This window comes from Rousettus aegyptiacus, unplaced genomic scaffold, assembly GCF_014176215.1.
Source record: "Rousettus aegyptiacus isolate mRouAeg1 unplaced genomic scaffold, mRouAeg1.p scaffold_m13_p_16, whole genome shotgun sequence".
Lineage (NCBI taxonomy): Eukaryota > Metazoa > Chordata > Mammalia > Chiroptera > Pteropodidae > Rousettus > Rousettus aegyptiacus.
The window spans coordinates 1,638,526-1,661,902 of NW_023416291.1; the positions used below are offsets into that span (position 1 = coordinate 1,638,526).

Genomic DNA, 23,377 nt, shown 5'->3' on the forward strand with positions numbered 1-23,377 from the left:
TTTTGAGGTCCACTCTGCCCCCCAGACTGGTTATGACTAAAGACGTGTCTGGTATGCAAAGTGCACATTTCGAGGCAGTTAGTGAAATCCATCTGGAAGGGGCTGGCCCACCAGGACAGGGGTTCGCCAGACACCTGGGGGTGCTCTGTCACATGCGGACACCCAGCCTCTATGCAAGACTTTATTCCATGGGGATTCCCAGAAGTGCAGTCTGTAAGTCTCCAATTTGAGTTTCTGACAGATTCTGAAGCAGCTAGTCTAGGAGTTTAAACTATTCCTGATTTTTCTTGATTTTTTTTCTTTTCCTTACTGATTCTCCAACAGCACTGAGGGTTTCTGTTTTTGTTTTGTTTTTGTTTTCTGCTTTGTTTTTCCCAAATGACTACATTTAAAGTGACGACAGCTATTCGCAAGGAGAGGTGGGGACGGGGAGGGGAGGGCAGGCCACAGTGGCAGTAACCACCTGTGTGACTGGAGGGTTCACGGGTCAACGACTTCTTCCTGCCAAAAAAGGCAGAGGATGGACGGGACGTATTGCCTGAGTTTTGGTTTGGTCATGTGACCTCTGACAAGTTTCTAAAAGATTCTGGGTCTGTTTCCTTAGCTGTTTAACAGAGGACACAAGGGCCTGACCCTCGGGAAGACACGATGCTCATGAGGGTACCGCCGAGTCACAGGCGCGGGGAGTTGTGGGGTCGGGGGACTGGGCGCCGGGCAGTGGGGACCGAGACACCCCCCGGGCTGCGGCCCACCTCCAGCGTGACCATCTGCTTGGCCATGGCTCTCTCCACGGCTTCGTACATCTGCGTGTTCTGGATCCCTAAGCCACAGAAGATGACAAAAGCTTCCAGAAACTGCTCGTCGTTGCGGTTGAAGGGCTTGACTTTGCCGGAGTGCTCCTCCATCTTATTGACAAGCTGGCAAACCCCTATGACGACCCAGAGACGGAGCAAATGTTATTTGTGACCATCACAGTTTTTACTTCCTTTAACACATTCCGCCCACCATATGCTGTCTCGTACTTTTGGGGATGTCTGGCATCTCCAAACAAGCAAGCGGAGCCTCGCGGCCCCCAGCTGCAGGAGGAAACTGCGTGATCCACACGGGACTCGTTTCACGTAGTCCGAAACGTGTGCTGCCTGTGTTCAAAAAATCCTAGAGTGCTATTTTCCTCTAGACCCTGCCAGAGTTTTGGGTCAATTGAGTCTCCAAAGACAATTTGTCCTTTGGAGACTAATTGGATTTTTGCGCTCTTGCCAAGAGAATAATTTTGATGCACATGAGAATTCTGGGTCACACAGACGGCCTTTCCTTACTGAGAAACCAGAGGTTAAAAAAGAATCACATACAAAATAGAACGCAGAAAACGGGCGATTCACAGAGATGGCCTCACATTTCAAGTATGTGCCTCTGCCTCCAACAGAATCATGTTCGCAGACAACTTTTAATATTTCGAATAAAATGCGGATAAGGACTATTTACTTAGAAACCAAAGCGGAACTATTCTCTGAGGAAACTTAAACCTCTGTGTCCTGGCCTCTTTTCCAAAGTCAAACACATGTCGACATAAATGTAAGGTGACATCTACGTCAGGATAAATCCTCACCGAATTAGTTTTTCTCCGAATCCTGAGCCTCGCGGTCACAGGGAGGAGCTGGGTGACCTCCCACCTCCGGGTGAAACCCCCTGTTGTTAAAGTCCTTATCTCTTCTGCCTCTAGGTCTGTAACCACAGACCCCGTCACGTGCCCACATGGGGCGGGCCTGGGCTAAAGGCTCCAGTACAAACAAGGCCTCTCGCTCTCACGATTTACAGTGAGGATGGTGAGACCTGGACTCGAGCTCCAACCTAAAACCCCGCTAAGGAATTACTTTTGTCTTTCTTTTTATTTCCAGGGACTTTCTCCTCTCCAAAAACATCTGCTTGCTCTTAGCTCTGTTCTCAAGCAGGGTGACACGAAATGGGGGCTGAGGGAAGTCTGACTGTTTCAACCGGCTTTGAAAGGTTCTTTTGCTCATTGGCATGAAGCAGCGACGAGATCATAGATCTGAAAGGCTGTTCCCCCCACCCTCCTTTACTTCCAAGCTCCTGGGAGAGGCTCAAGGCTCTGACACTCGTCAGCGTCAGCACGGCTGGCACACACAGCCCCATACTGTCTGTTCTACTCTTGATACGACCGGCAGCGCCAAGAAACCAACGTCGATATGGAACATCCCACTTTCTGAGAACACATTCTTCCACCACTCTGCAAGCAAATTTTCTCCTAGAACCTCATAGAGGAACGTGAGCGCCCCGTGGGCAGGGATTTCTGCTTTGTTCTCGGATTTATCCCAAGTGCGGAATGCTCGATGAACATTTTTGATGAACGAATGAATACTACCTACAACCTAAACCACATATTCTAAAAAGAAAAATGAGAAATTAAGAAGTGAGACTCTAAATAGTACATATTATCAACTTGATGTCTTGGCCTACTAACATGTGACATATCATTCCTAAACAAATATTCCGTTAAAACAGGATTATAATAATTACAGAAATAAATCACACTTAATAAGATATTTAACAAATGCCTGTTGTTTTTCCAAAATTCTGTTATCATTCCAGCTTTCACATTTTCCACACTTTGTTCTTTAAATTCACACTCGAAAGCCAGGAGTCTCTGGGAATACGGGTTTTGCTTTCGGAAGTGCAGAGCGGAGGTCAGTGGAAAGGCTTACCTATCACTTTGTTCTTCTTCCCATTTTTTATAGGTGTGCAGAGCAAGCTTCTAATGCACTGCTGGTTTACAGTCCCTGTGTTTTCATTCTAAACAAAAACAAAACAAAACCAGCCAAAAATTATGAAAAGATTGATTTGCCCCTGGATGCTGTTATATAAACTATATTGGACAAATGAAACCACCAATACATTCATCTTTTATTAGTTGGAGTGCTAGAGGGCAGAAAATGCACGGATTATGATCAAGTTCACATCAATACAATCAATATAAAGCGATGTCTTTACATCATTAAAAATAATAGATATCCTATATTTTTCTTTTCCCTCATTTTAAATTTTCCAAGGAGCTTACAGTAATATTAAGCAACGTGTGCTCACAGCATCCACTACACCTGGGGTGCAGCTGACGTCTCAAGGAACTTAGCGGGAAGGGGGGCCCCGAGGTGCGGCAGCGCCCGCCCCTCCCCAGTGCGCAGGCCACGGCTTCCACTGCCCGGGTGTCCGGACTTCTAGAAGGTGCTCCTAGACAGGTAAGTGCCCAGGCGGCTGCCCTAGCGTGTGACGCCTTTCTAAAGCACAGCGCGAGAAAACGCCAGAACCCAGCGCTTTCAAAGTCTGAGAAACTGCTCTCTGTGGCTTTGCTGCCAGGGCGAACGCTCACTCACGCTCCGCGGAGCTAGCTACTCGGGGCGGCAGGTCACCCACGACACAAGTTCGAGCCATGCGGAATTTAAGTTTTGAGAATAAACTGAAGAATTCTAGCAATACTACCTAAGGGATGTCACTGACATTAAGGAGGTAATAGATAAATTACCTCGAAATTAGTATATGATAATTCATTAATATATCTTTAAAAACTGATAAAAATACACAGAAAAATACTCAAGTATCACTGACCAACCCCCACTTCATTCTCCTTCCTCAGACCAGGGAAAGCACAGATCCCCCATGTTAGGGCCGGTCCCTCAGCCGAAGGGTCACCGTCAGCGCAGATCTGATGGGAGAACAGCCCTCGAGCTCCGAGTCGGCCACTGGGTTACTTACCGTCCACGGAAATCTTTTGTCCTTACTGACGTCTGGGACATTCAGTGGCTCCATAGTATTTCTGACGTACTGAGCATACATGTAATTGATTCTGTTTGCATCGCGTTCCCTGTGGAAATAAGAGATATGAGTTCTTTCTCTGAAAAAACATGGGCAAAGCAGAGTTAAATAAATCATTACAAGAGAAAAATACCGGTCTCAAAATTACAGGACAAAGTGTACCTCCTAATTGGACTATGCAGCTTTAAATGTACTTGATGATTTAAAACGTTGAGAGTTACTATAATTGAAATGTTTTGAAAAGACAAAAATAAATGTTTGTAAAGATAAGAAAAATGCAAGGGTGGTTACTGTGAGAAAAAAAAAAAGTACCCTGGAGGAGATACCTTCTTTGGAGTCTTTTTTTACATGATGGTAATACTATTAATGACTTTTATTATTCTTACCATGACCACGCTAACAGTGGGAGCCAGATGAAACCCAAAGGTGTTGAGCAAGTTGCCAGACAGGATAAAATCAGACTTAGAGGAAAACTACTAAAATTACTTTTAAATAAAAAAAAAAAACTAATTAGTTTTTAAATTACTTTGTTTCCCTAATGGAAAATTTAGCGAAAAAGAGAATTAAATGTATTAAGTTATGTGATAGCATTTTATTTCTGACTCTATAAGAAATGCTCAATAAATACAGACTGAGCACCTGCTCCCTGAGGGGCACCCTTGGCGTCACACGGGAGGCGAACGCAGAGCCAGGGGCTGTGACAGGTCGAGTGTCACGATGTCACCGCGTGCACTGCTCAGGGGGGCCCGTGCGGAGGCCGCCGCTGCCCTCCGTAACTCTTCTTCTTCCTCTTCCTCTGCACGAACAGCCCCAGAGTGAAGATGACGGGCTCAGCCACCCAAAGGCTCGGTGCCGCCGCCTGAGGTCAGTCCGCAGGACACATGACGGCTCCTTGAAACCTCAGCGAAGAGACAGCCGAGGCACGCTCCCCACCCTTCTCGCCATTTTAAACATGGACATGAGGCTGGAGCTGCACCCCTGACCCTGAAGGGAAGGGCCACCCCTGGAGGTGCAGAGGGGGAACCCCGAGGCCTTCGGGGAGGCCTGAGCTGCCGACCTCGGGCCGCCACAGGAGTGAACACAGCACGGCGTTCTTGTTTCCGCCATCTCTTCCTGGGGATTTCAGGATGAACAGCCAAGCCTCGTCCTCACTAAGGCAGCCGGTGACAGTGTAACGGCACACACAAGGAGAAGCTGGGCCGGAGACCCCCGACAGGAGCGGGCCAGGGGACAGGCGGCGTCAAGGAAATGCGTAAGAGGCCGCATACGATGGAAGGGCGTGATGAGGCATCAAAGGCGGTCTGCGCGTGGCTGTCAGCGGACGTATGTGAGTACAGCCTCGGGAAGACACGTAGGGGCAGGGAGCTTGGAAATGCTGAGGAACTTCTGGGCTTTGGAACTAAGGGGAATCACTGCAGGCTACGAGATCCAAAGACAGAAAATGTACCAAAGCGACACAGAAATAACAGCTAATGCAAAGGACTTACTAGGTGTCAGAGATTTCTGAAGTGTTTTGTGTGCTTCTGACTATCCCCATTTTACAGGTGAAGCAGCTGAGGCTTCAAGAGGTTAAGTAACTTATACAAAGCTCCGCATCCAGTAAGAGGTGGAACTTGACATTAAAGTCATTCTGACTTCAGAGTCCATGACCTTCTGCTCTGCGCCCAGTGTTTCAAAGGAGTAAAAAACTTTTCCACTATTTTTTAAAGTAATAGGTGCTACGACATTTAACTATAATTATATTTTTTAATGTAATACAAATTAACAGGTATCGACTAGTACACATATTCCAAGAAAGTGAGTTTAGAGAATTCTACATATTTCTCACTTTATGATAAAAATGTGCATTTATAAATTAACATAAAATTAAGTAATATGGAATCGCAGCACTAAAATGTCTATTTGAAATGAAGAGCTAACACACACTGTGCCACATCATAGTCATTTTGTCCTGCTGACTGTGTGGTCTTTGCACTGAAGGACACAGACTGAAATGTCCCGCCTTCTGGAAATGAGTTTCTCTCCTGAAATTCTTGGGCGACCCAACTCCTAACAAATGATTTGCTAACTGCTAATGTCATCGACTTGCCTAGTGGCTCATCTCATGGAAGAGTGTTTGGGCTGACAAAATGTTTAATAATGAGAATTGGTGAGGCCTGAATTCTATCAATAAGCAATTCTAGAAAGATAATAAAGAATCTGCTGGTGAAGTGTGAATATCAGTTTAGTTCTTTTTTCAAAATGCTGAAGTTATTAAATACCACTCTAATTCAGAGTCATTGCAAAATTCAGCCTGATAGCTAATGTTTATTAAAATAGAAACATGTTTATATCAATAAGAGATCTTCTATTGCAACATTAGAATAAAAGCTAAGTTTAAATGTTTAGCTGACATAAGACATTACTGTTGAATAGTTTTCATTACCGTGAAATCATTTAATGAAATCAGTTAAAATGATCTATGTAAATCAGTCTCTTTTAAGGTAATCACATTGACCTAGTTATCTTTTGTAAGAAATATATCTATAATAGACTTTTGAAATTATTAAAAAAATAAATGAAAAGATACCTCCGTTTTACCTACAGAGAGGGAATGTGGTAGTCATCAGCAACAAGTTGAACATACAGTAATGAATATATAGTAAGACTTCGCTTAGAAGAAAAAGCACATTGACCAGTAGGGGTCACTGTTACACCAAGTCCTTGGGCTTGTTCAGCTGTCACCAGCTGGAATTAGGGGACCTGTTTGAATTACTAACAAAAATCAAAATGCGAATATAGGAAATACAGTCACACAAACATGCTGCTGCACAAATATTCAAAGGTAAATGTAGATGACTCATTACTTTATACATTTAATGTGCATTATCATGCCAATTTTCCTATTGCTCTACAGATAATATGTAAAATTCATAAATATACATGTATATATTAATGTTTTTATATTTGTGTGTATACATATAGCAATTCATTCTCTGTGCAAGCTAAGTAAAATGATCAAATATTTATGTGTTATCCAGAAGCTTTCTAAAATGTTCCTTATGAAAAGCAACAAAAATGTCATAGCATCATAATATCAAAATCTTACATATTAATGCTCGTCCTAAGAATAAGAAGCACTGTGGCTGAGCCAGGCAGTGTGGCCGGATGCCGGCGTGCGGGAGGGGCACACCGTGCCCGCCAGGCCGTGTGCGTGTTACCGCACAAGGCCAGTACTGACCGGCCGGTGCCGGACATGCTGGCAACACACACGGGGGGCTCAGGTGAGAGTGGGCGTGGCGATGGGCCAGGAGCTGCAGCTCAGACCAGCATGCGTGAGGGAGACCAGGACCAGCCGTTCAGGTACGACTATGTGGACCAAACTCAGGGGCAGCAAGGGACGCTCCAGGCGGATACGCCCGGTTTACCCACCTGGTGCCCACCCCTCACCCGGGTCGGCAGCAAAGGCCTGCCGGGGGAACCTTCTGGGTCCAGTGACTACCCATCAGCTCCGGGTTCCATCCTGCTCCTCTGCTCATTCCCCAAATTCTTTTAATAGGAGAAAAGGCCTTTCATTGTATCGTATTGTTAAAATAATCATCTAGTAATAATGAGTTTTGAGTTAAGTACAGCTGCTCCAACGACTTCGGGTCGCGGTGGCACAGTTCATGCACTGTCATGGGGGGAGGCCGGAGAGCGCAGGCGTTCTGCTCTGCAGTCCTGCTTCATACGCGTTGCAGAGGTGATTTTTGTTTCCAACGTTTCACTACAAGCATTTTCTTCCAATTATTTTTATGATGAATGTTTTGAAATGCACAAAAAAGTTGAAAGTATGACAAAAATCCTACTTCTAGATTCAACAATTTTTAGAATTTTGCCACATTTTCTTTATCTAGGAATACGTATTTGAATATATTTATTTAAATATATTAAATTTAGGTATGTTTGCTCACTTGTCTTTGGCCGAACCATTTTAAAGCGAGGTGTGGATGTCATAACACTTCATCCTTAAACATGTCAGCATGAATCTCCTAAAAATAAGAACACTCTCCTACCAACCACGAGAGCTTCGTAATCCCAAAGAAAAGCGACGGTAACTCCCCATCGCCACATTCAGACTTCCGGTTGTCCTCGAAAACGTCTTCACTATTTTGTTTTGCTCCCTGGGATCTGATCAGGCCCTGTGCGGCACCTCGCTGTGCCCCAGAGCCGTCCCCACCTGTCACTCAGTACACTGACTTGGACGAGACCGGGCCAGCCATCGTGTGGAATGGTCTGTAGTCTGCATTCGCACAGAGGTTATTTGTAAAGCGCAACCACCAAGACGCTTAGTTACTGAGGACTGAACTAATTGTGACAGTATTCACTACATGGAATAATTCTCTGATAGGTTAAGTATAGCGAAAAAAACAAATGAACCTTTAATGTCAAATAGTAAAGTTAAGATAATGTTTTATTTCCAGGCTCACAAGAGGCTTTCAGACATAGTATCAGTAATCATTGGTAAAATAATTTGAAAGAAATGAACAATGGATAACGTACCCAAGAATTTGACCCTCCATCATGGCAGACTTATATTTTTTAGAACATCCTATCACTTAAGCAAATACCAGTTTTTGCCAAGAGTGAAAAGGGATTGAGAAAGAGCATCTGGCAGTTTCCTCTAGATCTTTCTCAAAATTCTCCAGAAGGCACTCGTAAAATGGGGATACGACATCTACAACCTCCACCACATAAATATTTTCTATTGTTTCTGAGTGACAATTAACAAAAAAAAATGAACACAAATTTAAAAATCATGAAAAAGAAATGAACGGCAACGAAGATCTGATCTGACGCTAGGCCCAGAGCGTGGCGCTGCTGGGACGGGGACCAGGGGCGCCTTCCGCTCAGAGTCCCGTGGCTGCCTCCGCAGCAGAACAGATGCACGAAAAAACGTGTTCGGACGCCTGGCAATTTTCAGCGAGGCTCCAACATGCAATGAAAAAAATAGAATCGAAATATTGTACTTGTGAGTCTTAAATGAGCCAGCTCACAGAAAACACTGGGCCCAAGCCCATGCTAACTGTGACACCATTCACTCTGTGAAAGAATTCTCTTGATACGTCAACTGTACCAAAAAATAAAATTCCGAAACTTTATAATGTCAAACAGTAAAGTATTTTCGCAAGCAAAACTATTTGTGGAGGGAAAAACAGCCTGTAGCTTCTATGTCTTAAATTAAAGGGGTTCTGTAGTATTTAGCCAGTATTACACAGTTGTGAATAAAGACAGATTAAGTTGTTTTACCTTGTTAAAGCATCTGATGATTTCTCTAATTCCTCACACTCCATGTGAAACACACTAGAAAAGGAATCCTGAAAACAGAGCAATAACACAGGCTGAGAAATAAGTTTGACAGGGGAATAAAAACCGTCTAGATACAGACATACATGTCTAAGGAACGAATGACACTGATAGTTACGATATTTTTTATTTTAGATTGAACTGAACTCAGTACTCATTTCATGACATCCTGCTATTAAGAGCCACGTTCCTATAGTTTCTGATCTCTACTTGCAAGAATGCTTGACAGCTATTTTTTTCTACCAGTTGTTAACAAATATCTTATCTTCAAATTTTCTCTATATTTATTCAAAATCCTCAAGATTTTGCTTTTATGCATATGTTGAATGCGGCTAGAAGATTTCGGGTAAAGAATACCTTTGTAACAAGAAATATCATCCAGTAATGTTCTCTGAGGTCATGAAATACTTGGGAAGATTTTAGCAATATAGAGAGTATTTTTGGAGTTACATTTAAAAAACCAGAATACATATTTACCATATTCTGTATTTACACCTGAATAAAAAATTAGAAGGAAATAAAGAAATAAAACAATGATATTAGTTTACTATGAGACAGACATGCTGGGCACATTTTTTTTTCTTGCTTACGTTTTGATTTTTGCTCATGTTGTTAAAATACTTTTAATCAACAAACAATTGTAATATGAATGAACATCGAGTCACTGAATTCCTTTTCTAAACCCAACAACTGGAGTTATTAAAAGGTGAGCAAAGTGTATTAACGGGCATCTGGCTGGGCTACACTTCAAAGCACCACGGGTCCAAATCGGCTGCTGCCGTGATCGGCGCTAACTGGGAGAAGAAGAGTTGAATGTTAATTAAAGTGGTATTTAAGTCACCTAAAAAAGGAATGCCTTATAACTCTCAAAAATTAAATGCTAAAGAGCAGGTCACAGAAGAAACATAATAAACTGACAGACTGCCTTAATGAGTTCTGACCTGAACTTTAAAAAGAGCGCTACTATTTGTAATCATCTCTATATTAAGATTTTATAACTTATTAAAAATATGAAAAATCTATGAGAATACTGGTTATCTTATAGCATAGTGAGTTCTCATTTGGTATCCTATTAATGGGAATTATGCACACAAAAAATTGTTAAGATAATGTTTGGGTCATACAGTACAGTCTTACCATCTAAAACAATTTTTATTGTATGTACGTATGTACGTATGTATGTAGGTATGTATGTTTGTATGCGAAGCAACCCTGGGTTGACCTCACAGATTGCAAGGACCTTGTCAGTTTACAATCTCTTATTTTTTATGCCTACAGCACCTGGTCTTCCCAGGTGGTCTCCCACCCAAGCTTAGCTTCCGAGATATCCCAGAAGCGGTGGTTCACAGGTTGAGAAGGGAAGGAAACTGCCTTTGGCCGGGGGCCCCAACTCTAGCGGCGAGTTCGCCTGGCCCGTTCGGAAGTGACCGGCCCTCTGTGAGAGCGAACTTTCCGCGTCCATCTGTTTCTTTACGTTACAAATCTGGTGCTTGAAATGTACCAGTCAGAAGAGCTGAGTGGGTCTCCATGTTGGTCAAGGATCTGGGACTTACAGGCACCTTTAAGAACGCTGCCTCTACTGCGCTCTGACTTTTGTTTTTTAAACAATTTCCGGTAAAAGGAAATGTGTATACAGAACCCACATGGAGTGGAGGACCCACCTGTCCACAGCAGCCAGTGCACGGCTGTCCCTGACCAGGGAAAGGCGGCACCTCGTGACGTGGCACCTCTGCCCCACGCGGCGGAGCTGCCGACCAAGGCCGCGTCCGCACACCTGTGCCGATTGTGCCAGCCAGGGACACGGAGGCAAAGGGTGACCGAAGGCCCCTCCGGCCACACCTCTGCCCTGCGCGACCGGAACAGCTCACACCGCCACGGGCTTTAGGTAAACACCACACACAGTCGGGTTTGAGAGAGGGCGTAAAGCTAACGAGGTGTTTAAAAGCTGTGTAAGTTCTGTCTTTGTAAAAATAAAAAAGTCACACTCTGTACTCACGGAGCAATCTTCATCCACGATGAAAATGGTGCATTTCTGCACCTGCATGAAAGAGATAATAGTGGCAGCTATTTTCTTCAGAATCACTTCTAGTGATTGTTGCTCTTCGAAAATTAAGCTAGCGAGGTCCAGCAGCACCTAGACAAAAACATCAAGAGCTTATTACTGAGTAAGTGCTCATGATCGTTAAAGCCATACAATGATGTATGTGGGTTATAACTTGTATATATATTAATTTTACAGATATATATATATTTTTAAATAGTCATATATATATGTGTGTATATATACATATATAATCTAACAAGTTACAACCACGTTTACATTTGAGTATTAAATACATAAGTCTCTGCTAACAAAACTTCTCTATCAATTGTCAGTGCAGTTAATACAGTGGCTACGATCAGAGACTCTGAACTCAGAGTCATCAGATTTTAATCCTGGCTTCCCTTCCTGATAGTTTTGTGATCCAGGGCAAGTTTCTTGAAAAATGGTGATAACAGTAGTGCCAAAATCATAGGAGTGCAGTAAGAACTAAATAAGATACATTTCTAAGGCATTTTGAACAGTATCTGATACATAAAACAATTGTTTATAAATAATAAATGCTTATTAACATTTATTAACATTATCAACATGTTCACAGAGCACGGTAAATACTGTCCAAACTAAACAAAGTGTTAAGAGTTCTTTTTGTGTTTTCCTTGGTAATGTCTCTGTCCTTGGAATTCCATAGAATTTCTTCTAATTTCATAAAGTATTTGTTCGATGATTGAGGAGAAAGGGTATTACAGACAATTTATTGGAGACGATGTTACCCTAGTGCAGTCCTGAAAGCTGAGTAGGGATCATTCCAGTGAAGTGGGTAAGAGAAATCTTTCAGTCGAAAATAAATGAATTGAGAGAAAGCACACTACTAGTTCTGATGAAGTTTATGAGAATATGGAGTATAAAGAAGAGAACTAGGGAGATGAGAACGCAGAATTAGGCAGAGGAAAAATCCCCCAAAGCTCCGTGTGCCCCTTGAAGCAGTTTGGGGGGTGAGTGGACTGCGGGAAGAGAGTGGCAAGGTCACAGCCGTGGCAGTAAAAACGGGGCCCGGGTTGATGGGCGGCAACAACAGAGCGTGGAGACAGGAAAATACTGCTGAATGCAGAGGAAGGTCCAATATTTTACCACCTCAAGTTCTAAAAGAAGAAAAGAGAGAGCAGAGAAGACAAATTACCTAAGGAATAATGAAAAGCAATTACATGGAGCTGAAGGGCTAAAGTCTCCAGACTGAAAGGGATGACCAGGTACCAGCGTGATGAAAAAAAAAAGTCATTTTGTAAAATTAAATTATAAAAGCAAAGATAAAGAAACAACACAGACGTTGAAAAAAAAATCTACAAAGAGCTAAGAATCAGAACAGCATAGATGCTAGTTAGAAGACAAAACGCTACCTTTAAATAGAGAAACTGATTTTTCAATTTAGAATTTTATACCCAGCCGAACTGGCAGGATGGCGCAATATATACTTTCATATATGCAGGGACGTGGAAGGCTTGCCACATCCGTGCCCTTTAATGCGTTGCAATAAAACAGAGGAGTGAAACTGAGAGAGAAGGAGTTATGTGAGCCAGTGGACAAGCGGAGGAGTCTTTCTAAGAAAGCAGTGAGGCGAAGTCCACGATGGCACCCATACCATGAAGGCACAGGGAGCAATGGCGTAGCTTGGAAGAGGAACAATGGAGAACCTTGATTTGGAGATTTCCAAGAAAAAGAACCCAACAGAATGCCTAAAAAATGGAGAGTCCAGAGGAAAAAACCAACAGCCTGAGGCTACACCAGAGCAAACAGATCAAGGAAAAGAGAATGGAATTCAGAAACATTAATAAAATACAAAACCCCAACATGCACATTTACCCAGGCATGATACTTACAAACGCCTTATTCTAAAGTGCAACTCTAGTACTAACCTAGACAAAGCTTAGGAAAAGTCAATCATGGTTGTCGACAATATACACATTATCAATGTGGGCAATATAAACAAAAAGGTCCACATGGGAAAGCAGAGGTAAGGAGTGGCGGATGGGAAGGAGAGAAGAGGGGCGCTGAGATCCCCGTCTTCCGAAGCACGGAATCAAGAGATGATGTCTCTGGGTGGTAGAGCGAGAAGTGAGAACCTCGTTAACCGTGCAAATGCCTCCCATCCAGTATCTCAAGAACAGTGGCTGTTAGGATGTGGGTAATGCAGGTAAAGGGTAACGTAAGCCAAATAAGCCCTCACCTGTCACGTTAGCGAACAGTGTCTAACAGTGATGAAGCATGGAATGTAGGAAATGGAAATAACTATTAGATGAAACGCAAAATGTTTAGAAACCGAATCTGTACTATTTGGATTTTTTATTACTTGGATAAAAATGTAACAAATTTTAAATCGGAATTCCTGTACTCTCTTTCTAGGAAGCAGACTTGCCTGGTTTCTCTTGTTCTCCAGAAGTGAAGTCTCATAGAGTTGGGCATTATGAAGAACAATACCACAGAATGCCAGGTAAGCAGCAAAGTCCTGGAAAACAGGTAAGACAACACCAAATAAAACCGCCTTGTTATATTGCCTGAGACGCAAAAGACAACCCCAAATATCTGGAGTTGAAATAAAAATAGAAAGCTCAAAGTAGATGTTTGTTCTGCATAAAATTAGGAACCGACGTAGGGCAGGTGTGAGCTAAATGGCACAACTAGTGGGTGACGAGTGTTAACAAAGTCTCCTAAAGTCATACTTCAGGCATAAATGAGCACGGAGGAAGGGTGAGGGATGACACAGGTCTCTCTGTATTATCTGAAATTGAAACTCGCTCTACGCAAAATTTGGTGTAGAGTCTCTGAATGGCATTAAGGCTTGGATCTATGCCAAGAAGATATAAAAGCTTATAATTCACTGCTGGGGCAAATAAAGCTCACGTTCTTGTTAAGAGAATATTGGCAATAACAGTAGCATATAAAGTTGCAAATATTACCTTAAATATGTTCTTTTTTAATGTGCATCTATCATCCTCAGCACACCATACTAAGGTGGTATGCTCACAGTTATATCAATTCTTGATTCGGTAAATCTTTACAGGGCACACTTTGTCCACAATCATGGGTTTATTTTGCCAAGTGATGATACAGCCTAAAGAGGCAAATCTTTCAAGAGTGGTCTACATTAACAGACTATAAACACATTATAGAATATATAGCCAATCTAAAACTGTGTTCCCCACCAAACATTCTCAGGGGTCATTAGCGGGATAGGTGACTAGAAGTCTGTCACTCGGATTTTAAAGGTACCTGCTATGCTCTGAAGCAACTAACACATGGGGAGCAAGACAGGTACAAATACGGCTTACAGCATGCAGACAAAAATCACTGTCTTGTCTGCGTGTCTCCCGAAAGCTCCTACTGATTTTGGGGGGAGTGACAGAAGTAGCTTGAATTGGAGGAATTCAGTGGGTCCCATGATATACACATAATCACATATCCAAGAAGAGAGACGGTGAAACCTGCTGACAGAACAAAGCTGTAGACAGGCTGACCGGCTTCTGCCCTGAAACGTAAGACGCGCTGCTGGTGTGGGCTGCGGGCCGTGTGCCTTCGGAGCCGGACGGGAAGAGTAATAAATGATGCCGGCTGCTGTTCTTGCAAAGCACATCATGCAGCCGGGATTCACACCTTGGCGCCCTATTGTCTGTGTGCAAAGCTTATGAAACAGTCTGAAATCTGCTTCACTGGGAGGCAGTTCTGAGTTCCAGCTGGCCCGCAGTGCTGAACTCGGAGCGGGGCGTTAGGGGACTGCACTCCAGGCTGGGCTCATTTATAGCAGTGATGACAGGTAAATGAGCGGTTTAAAGACCACACCGCCCTCTGTGTGGCCCGGACACGCACACAGCCCTGGGGTGCGGCCACACGGCACGGAGGCAGCTGGGGGTGCTGCGGCCTGCGTAAACATCGCGGCGCTCCGAAGCCCGCGTGGCCCTGCGCTCCCCACGGGAGAGACGCGTTGACTGTTTTGGCTCACTTTAAACCAGAATGTTCTGTGATCGACTGGTTCAGCAACAGCCAATCCAAGAGGTGTGTCCACTGTAAACATGAAGCCTCTTCCTGAGCGGACCCCGCACTGGACGCAGGTTTGGTACCTTTTCGTCTTTTTCGGTGAACGTCCCGCCATTCCCCGACTTCTTGTTGATGGCCTGGGCTACACCAACGACCTGGTGTGAGGAGAGAAAAGTGGTCATTTCGGTGACCAAAATTACTGGTGGGAATGCACCGAAAGGTGTTTACAGAAGGACTTCTACATGCACTTTAAAACAACAATAAGCTACAAAACCGAGAAAAAGTTCTGTACTACTTACTATATTCTTTTCTCCTAATAAGAGTCTGAATGTTTTTTGACACTTTGGATCCCAAACTACATTTGATTAGGTGGTTTCACCCTATACTGTGAAAGAAATTATTAGCAGTCACATTTTAAAAGGGTATTTTTTATCACACTTCAAATAAAAGATATGATAAAATGAACATTTTATATTGGTTTTAAATATACTATTTCAAACAGGCTAAATCCTCTTTTACGAAAAATGAAACGGGGCCCAGGAGCCGATCACAGATGTTAAAAACCTAGGAGGGCTACTAGGGAGAAGAATAATTCCTTATGTATGGATGAGTCCAATTTCTTTTGAAACTCCTGACCCTGAAAATTATTTTACCTTCAACAGACTAATTTTGGGGGAAAGGTGTTTCATTGAAAAATCAAAACAGGAATTAACTTCAAATGGCTCGGAAGATGTCAGGGAGGTAAACTATACCGTAAGAAAACGGAGTTGCGCTCTCTGAGTGTGTCTTACGTTCCCACAAGAGATTTAGCAAGACCTTGAGAACCTTCTCACCTTTCTGCCTGAAAGTGTATTTCACTTACCTGTTCAGTTCCAACTTCAGTTTGAGTTATTACCTTAGTCATATAAAAGCCTTCGACTTACTTTGCTTGCTCTTTGCTAGTTATAAACTCTACTCTTTCTTCCTTCTGCAGTTTGCTCTCGGTTGACCGAGGTGCTGGATCCTTTTAGATGGCTGCGCTGAGAAAGCACAGTCCTTAGTGCTGTGTGGCTGGTTCGCCTGCATTTCCTCCGCTCGCTCCAGCCCCTCGGCTCTAAGGGGAGGATATACAATGCCCCTCTAGGGTGGCAGAACGAGGAAGGGGAAATGCATTCCTGTCTGATGTAGTGTCCTGGTCTCCTCCATACTGTCCCTCTCTGACCATGACAGAGTAGAGAGACGTCAAAAAAAAAAAAAAAAAAAAAAAAAAGCAAAATTATCCAATTATCCCGTGCCTTTTCATTGTCCTTAGTTCAACCGTGCTTACTTTTGTGCCCTCCGTAGCACCTGAAAATGGCTAATGAGAGCTGCTCCAACCTCCACGGCTAAACGGCCACGAGAGCGTCCGTCCGAGGTCGGCGGAAGGACCGGCGCGTCCACCTGAGCGGCGCGGACAGGAGTCCCTTGGGGGCACTGGGTCTCGGGGCGCGCGGCGGGGCCAGCACCAACGGGTCACCCTGAGTGTGGTTCGTGCACTGAACGAACACCGAGGTGACACCCTGTGCGGAGGAGCGACAAAACCCGGGGCGCCACGGGTTTGTGCGGCGTGAGGTGCGCGCGCCGACGTGCGCTCAGGGCGCCACAGGTGCCCGCCGTGGCTCACGGCCGTGCGCGAGAGCGTCGCCCGCGTGTGGAGCTCCCCGCCGTCCCAGGGACAGAGCGGGCCGAGGTCTGCCCGTTCGCCTGGGGCTGTTACCAGGATGGACGGCCCCCAGAGAGGGCCATGGCACAGCCCGCCCCTGGGGTCGGTAGCTGCCCTGCCCCCGGAATGGCCAGTGGGAGCGGCGCCAACCGGAGCCTGGGCTCCGTCCAGACGAGGGGATACTGGGCAGGACTCCCGAACCCGGTGTTTGTTCCTGCCTCGGTGCACGAAAATGCCTCCTCCCTGCCAAATGCCAGACTCTGCCACAGCGGCTGGTAAGCGAGGAGGTGAAGCCCCTAAGCCCAGAGCCACAGAGACCGGCCGCCTTCGTTCTGGACCTCCGGTCCTGGGGCAGAGCGGCACGCAGCCCTGTGAGCGCTGTCCTTCGGGGCCCCGTGGAAACGGCCAGAGACACAGAGGCCACGCAGCAGAAGACAGCCCGCCGAGCCGCACAGCGGGGCGCGGCCGGCTCACGAGGGCCACTTTCCCCCCCATCCCTCCATCTGCCTGGCCCTGCGCCACGAGCGGGAGGAAGAGGGCGGCTTTCTGAACCTCTACTAAGTGAAGAGCTTGCGGTGGCCGCTGTCACATTCCTTGTCTCGAAGCCAGCCTGTGTGTTTGCACTTCATGTTAAAACTTAACAGATGAGTCACCTACAGCACAGAGAGGTGAAGGAACTCGTGCGAGGAATCGCTGTCCTTAGCCAGCATGCAAGGCCAAGCCATTTTAGCTACAAAGTCAGAATTCTTTCTTCCAAATTCTGTCTCTCTGCCTAATTGGGAGTAAGTCCAAAATCACAAGAAAAAAGTTGTATACCGACTATATACTGTACAAACTGTACTTTGTATTGAAATAATTCTACCACTGTTTTTCCTACCTTTACATGTGATGTTGCCAAAAATGACTTCGGAGCCTTGGATCTATTTAATAACCAAGATTTGTTTTCAGGGTGGCGTCCTGCATTCTGCCAGGTGCTGGCCTGCACAGCACGGGCTCCCCCTGGACACTGTTGGATTTGGACTCCGTTAGGCCAGGATCGAGTTTGCTCTAGCACTGCCTGCGTTATGACAGGTCTGTGTTCTACAGCCCAGGACGATGCTGTGCTAATAAAGCTCCTGATAATTACAGGGTAACGGGGGTGCCCGTAATATCCCACTAAGGCAAACAGAAGAGAAATAACACAGCAAATGGCAAACGGCAAATTTCATGTATCCAAACACTGAACGGGCTGCATCTCATTTACAAATTACAGCTGGTATCAAAGAGGTTCAGAGAGCATTTTCTCCACTGGAGGTGAACCCAGTGTTTTCAGATGCCTGCTCTTGCCTCCACCGGCCCAGCTAACCACATCGCGGCCGTGAGGAGCTGGGTACCCACATCATCTAGCCTAAGAGATCCGGGGAAAAAATATGTCCGTGTGGGTGTATGCACTTACAATTTTGACACTCAACGAATCTTTCTCATAGAGACCTAGTCTATTATGTCATGTCAGCCAAAACGTAATTTTACGGCTAAGTGTTTTTCCCACAAATGGAAGATTAGCCTGAAAAGATAACTGCACATGAGAGCTCAGATGCAGGTATCTGTCTCACTAGCAAACTCCTAGCTGTAGGTGTTACCAGCACGAAAGACGCGTCCCCCGCACGGCTGCGCCAGGTCATGTGCATCACGAATCGTGCTGGAGGTCACCGTCTGCTACTTCCGATTTTATTACTGCATTATTCCGGTCCATAATTTGCATTTTCAAAAACGAAAATACTAAAAGAACTGTCTGGCGGCTTTTCAGGTACAACCATTAATAGATATTAAAGAAGACATACACAGCCAGGGAAGTCAAGTAAGAGTTGACCATGAGTCTAAACTGAGAACACAGATTTTGATAATGAAATAGATTCTTTCTTCTACTCATTCCTCCAACAAATCGGTCCTTCAGCCTCCCACACAGAAACGTGGGCGCTCCACTCTCCGGCCCCCTCGGCCTCAGCCCGGGCCCACCTCCGCTCGGACTGCGGCGGAGACCAGCCCGCCAACCACCCTGCATCGAGACATCACAATTCTTCCGTGCATGTAAACCAACATGGAAACTATTTAATTATCAAAATCTGTCAAATGTCAAATTATGTGGCCCTGGGCTGGACGGTAAACGAAGAAAGCCGTTCATCTAATGCTGTAGCCACACAGACCTTTAAATAATGGCAAATGTTTCCAGGTTCAAAAAAAAAAAAAAATCAGCATCTGTGTACAGACAACATCAGGCGGGTCTCCCTGGTCTGCCCGCCCGCATGGCCTCGTGGCCAAGCTCCCCCCTGTCCCAGTTTACACTCAAGCAAACGCTGTGCCAACGCACCGGGCACGTCCGTCTGCTCCTGGGCCACGGGGACACAGAAACACGAAGCAGAGATAACGGGGACACAGCCGTGACAATTCCCTGTGGACGCCAAGAAGCAAAGGCCTTAAACTACGAGCAGACAGTGATCGCGCGTGGGCCAGAATCTGTGACAACACTTGGAAGCCCTTTCATGCCTCGGTCACCTGCCACCGCCCAAGGAGCAGGCAGCATCCTCTTCCTCCTCCCTCCTCCTCCTCCAACCTTGCACTTCCTCTTTTCCCTGTGATGCCCGCCAGTCCGGCCCAGTCCATGTTGCTTTGGGCAGCTCAGATCATCTTCTAGTATGTGAAAGAGTGAGAAATAATTTTTAAATATTAATTAATAACCAGAATTCTCTTATAGTATCTGGCCGGTTTGAAGGACAGCCAACAAAGCCACAGAGTAGACTCAGTCCTTCTGGTGGTTTCCGAACCTTTCCACGAATCCTCTGACCCTCCCCTTGAGCCTGGGCTGGACTTGCTGCCAGGCTCCTGAGGAGCAGAACACGTGAGGCGAAGGCGGACATCTCCGGAGGCGCCGCTGCCTCCGCCTTGGTCTCCCCGGGCCGCGCGGTGAGGACACTGAGCAAATGATGGAGCGGCCCGCGTGGCAAGGAACTGAGGCCGCCTGCCCCACGGCCACGGAGTGAGTCCTCTGGGAAGTGGGAGCCCACGCTGGAATCGAACGTCCTCCTCACATCCTGGGAGCAGCCCCTGCAGGAAGCCTGGGCCAGAACCACCGGCCTCCACGCCCACTGGAATTTCCTGGAGCACAGAACCCGTGACACTCTAAATGTCTGTCGTTCAAAATCACTAAGCGCAGGGCAATTCGTTATGCTGCAGGAGATCACTAACGTAGAATTCATGGTCATCAAATAATCTGTAATAATCCAACGTATCTGGAATTCTGAATGCAAGTCATTTTCACTTGATTTCACCACTAGGAAGTGATGCAAAAAAGAAAAATATGATTTAAAAATTTTATAAGATCATCAGCACTCTCTATTTAATTTGAATTAAGCCTGGGATATTAACTTCCACTCTATGGTAGGAGAGAAACAAGTGGGAATAGCTGGATGAGGATTTAATGAGAAGAAATACAGAGTATTTAAGAGTTTATGAAACACTTTGCCTATGTAATCTTGGCTCTTAATAGATGAATACAGACATTTGCACATATAGCTATTAAGAACAGAAATTTCATAGACAATCACTTAACTTAGGAATGCATGAAAAAATGAAAATGATTTAATATTCAAAATCCATTCAAATATCTCATTATGTGATTCTGAGCCAGATAGTGTACAAAAAATTGTTTATGCTGACCTACATATCATTATTCAGGGCCTACGTACAACTTCTCGAGATTACATGGATAAATGATCTATTAAAATAAAAACGCAATGTATTCTAGCAAGTGCTGAAATGGTTACCCTGAAAAATGCCAATAAAAATAAACATCATATTGTGTAAAACATAGCATTTTCGTCTGAATCAAATTTTCTGATAAAAATAAGATTTGGGTAAATATAGCTGACCCCTAATTTACCCTTCGGTCTCAAGCTTTCATTCATCCTTTTTTCTTCTGTATCAGGAGTGAGGCCTCAGGGATGGAACCTACTAGCACAATGATTGTCATCTACAGCTCTTAAGAAATGTTTTTTTTTTTCCTTGGGAAAGTGGTCACCGTCCCCTTTGTAAAGCACGCTTGTTTATTATTAAAGGGCAATGTGGGAAAGGAAAAAGAAAAGATTGTCAGCATCGTGACTTCTGGTCCAGAGCAAATGGAAACTTGTGCAAGTACTTTGTTTTGTTTCTAAAACAAAACTACAAGAAAGACTATCACAGGCGAATAAATGCAACGAACAATTTCTACCTAGCCAATTCCTTAAGACTAAAATAGATGCGGATCAACTGATGGTCTGCAATTGAACTGTTAATTGTCGTAGCTGTATTTTCATCGAGCCTGACTTGGAAAGGCATGAAGCCACGTTTATCGGTTCCACGCTTGCGTGTCTAATTTAAGAGGCCCTGCTGGTTCCATGAGCACGTGGTCACAGGCCGGCCTCTGTTCACGCTGCGGCCACCCACTCACACCGTGTCCTCGGTGGGGGGGGGGACCCGCTGCGCGAAACCCCAGCTTCCGCCCACCCTCTGGGACGGCGCCAGCCCCCCAGATCCACCGCCTTCCCCCTGAACTTGCGTCTCAGTTAACGTGTGTCTTGTCGCCTTGCACTGCTCTTTAAGTTTTGGTGTGTAACATCTCCATCTACAGTCGAAAAAGAATTTTAAAGCAAGTACACTCCTAGCTCCATATTTTTCGTATCCTCATTGCCAAGACCAATAATCTACATGTCGCAGTGATTCAATAATTACCTGTCCAAACGAGATAAGTCAGAGAGAAAATGACAATATTTTTAAATGAGAAAATTAAAGTCATATAGTTTAAATTCTATAAAATATTTACTCTTGCATGTCATAGCTAGAATTACATATCTGATTCCATTAATATTTTATCTTGTGTTTTTCAGCAGGCATTAAATCTCTTTGTTTCACCAAAGTATTTATCTCATAAAAATTAGCTGATACTTTTTGAAAATTTTCAAGTTTTTTTAAAGGAAAATATAAATTACATATTTAGCTAAAACGATTTTTTATCACATTGTAAACAAACTTATAAATCTTGCTATATTTGCATCAAAGAATTCTATCATCAACTATGACAAAATAGAATCAAGATGCTAAAATAAAAACAGAGAATGAGGAAAACAGCTCTGATTTCAAATTAGGTTTCTACTTAATAACTGGGGTTGACATTCGGCCAAGACAAAACAGGTGTTTTGGCCTGGAAGACATGACTAGGTATTAGCTCAGATCACTAGAAATGTTCAAAGAATCTGCATTGTTTCACAATGTCCTGCCTTCTGCCTCATTGGTGCGGCCCCTATAAATAAAAAAGAACACTCATCCCTCCCGCGTCCTAATGAGCGATGCTTCGGGGAGGACATTTCAGAAATGAGTCATGTGCGCTGAGAGACAGGGCTGGCTTTCCCCGCACTTTTTTACCGAACATAAAAGAACCGTCTGGCTAGAGAAACGACTGATGCGAGTGGCAAAAACAAAAACTGGTCCCACTGCCCAGGTCCACAAAATCGAGCATTCACTAGGAAAGAAATTCAACAGCAGCCCTGAAAGCTCACGCACTCACTGGCTGCAAGTGTTCTCACTGTGCTTGGGTTACGTCACGGTGCTCGTGCGGCGCGCTCTGGCCCTGATTAACAGGGCGCAGGCCCCTGTAACTCCTTCATCCCTGGTAAGTTTCCTCTCGTCCACTCGATGTGATTACTGTCTTAGGACATCACAGAGGGTGGGACTCTGGTCCCTCTGGCCCTCTCTCTTCTTTTTCATTTTAAAAAGAGTCCATGTGCAGAGCGCTTTACACACTTAACTCTGAAGAGCCATCAGGAGACAGCTGGTTGTCTTGTTCCTGCCTTGAGCTCGGCTTCTGCACGGAGCCACGGGAAGCACATTGGAAGCGGAGTGAGATCAGCATCCAGTGGAATTTTAAGGAACCCTCCTTCCCATATTATGACCCTGTGGTCAGACCAGTTATGTGACTTTGGGTGAGTGCCCCGAATCTTCCAAGTTTCCACATCTGTTAAGTGGGAAAAAGTAATGACTTCTTCCTGTGGTTGTTAGGAAGATTAAGTGAATTAATGCATGCAAGGTCACTGGGGCGGTTCCCACAGGGTAGGCGGTTACCACGAAGGTCCGGCCCAGGCCGGCGTCCCTCTCCCCTTTGGCCCTTTGCCTACTGGTCTTCATTTTCTCTAACCAATAGCTCTTTGATCTTCCCAAAATAAATTATTTAGCCTTCTCATGCTTCTCCAGTTTTCCTTCACCATTTTCCCTATTAAGCCCTTTTCTCTTAGAAAGGATTAATTAGGGAGAGGGGAAGTGTAACAATTCATGCTTTATGATTTTTAAAAAATCATAGAAGTTTAGGAATATCTGTGATTCTGAAAAAGGCAGTGCTATATCTACCACACTTAAGAGTAAAACAAATGAAAAGAACTTCTGAAATTTTTTTTCATTAGTCGAAATGCTTC

General features: G+C 44.6%; 1 protein-coding gene across 5 annotated transcripts in view; it reads right to left on the bottom strand.

Moving 5' to 3' along the window:
• The window catches only part of PDE5A (phosphodiesterase 5A), a 107,431-nt gene that overhangs the window by 24,336 nt on the left and 59,718 nt on the right, over positions 1 to 23,377 (bottom strand). For all 5 annotated transcript variants that reach the window (XM_036233438.1, XM_016144815.2, XM_016144817.2 and 2 more), the window contains 7 exons: positions 15,304 to 15,375; positions 13,605 to 13,694; positions 11,147 to 11,284; positions 9,094 to 9,161; positions 3,766 to 3,874; positions 2,721 to 2,808; positions 753 to 928 (listed from right to left, as the gene is read on the bottom strand). In XM_036233438.1, the coding sequence (XP_036089331.1) occupies positions 753 to 928; positions 2,721 to 2,808; positions 3,766 to 3,874; positions 9,094 to 9,161; positions 11,147 to 11,284; positions 13,605 to 13,694; positions 15,304 to 15,375 (741 nt within the window). The remainder of the gene's footprint in view (positions 1 to 752; positions 929 to 2,720; positions 2,809 to 3,765; positions 3,875 to 9,093; positions 9,162 to 11,146; positions 11,285 to 13,604; positions 13,695 to 15,303; positions 15,376 to 23,377) is intronic.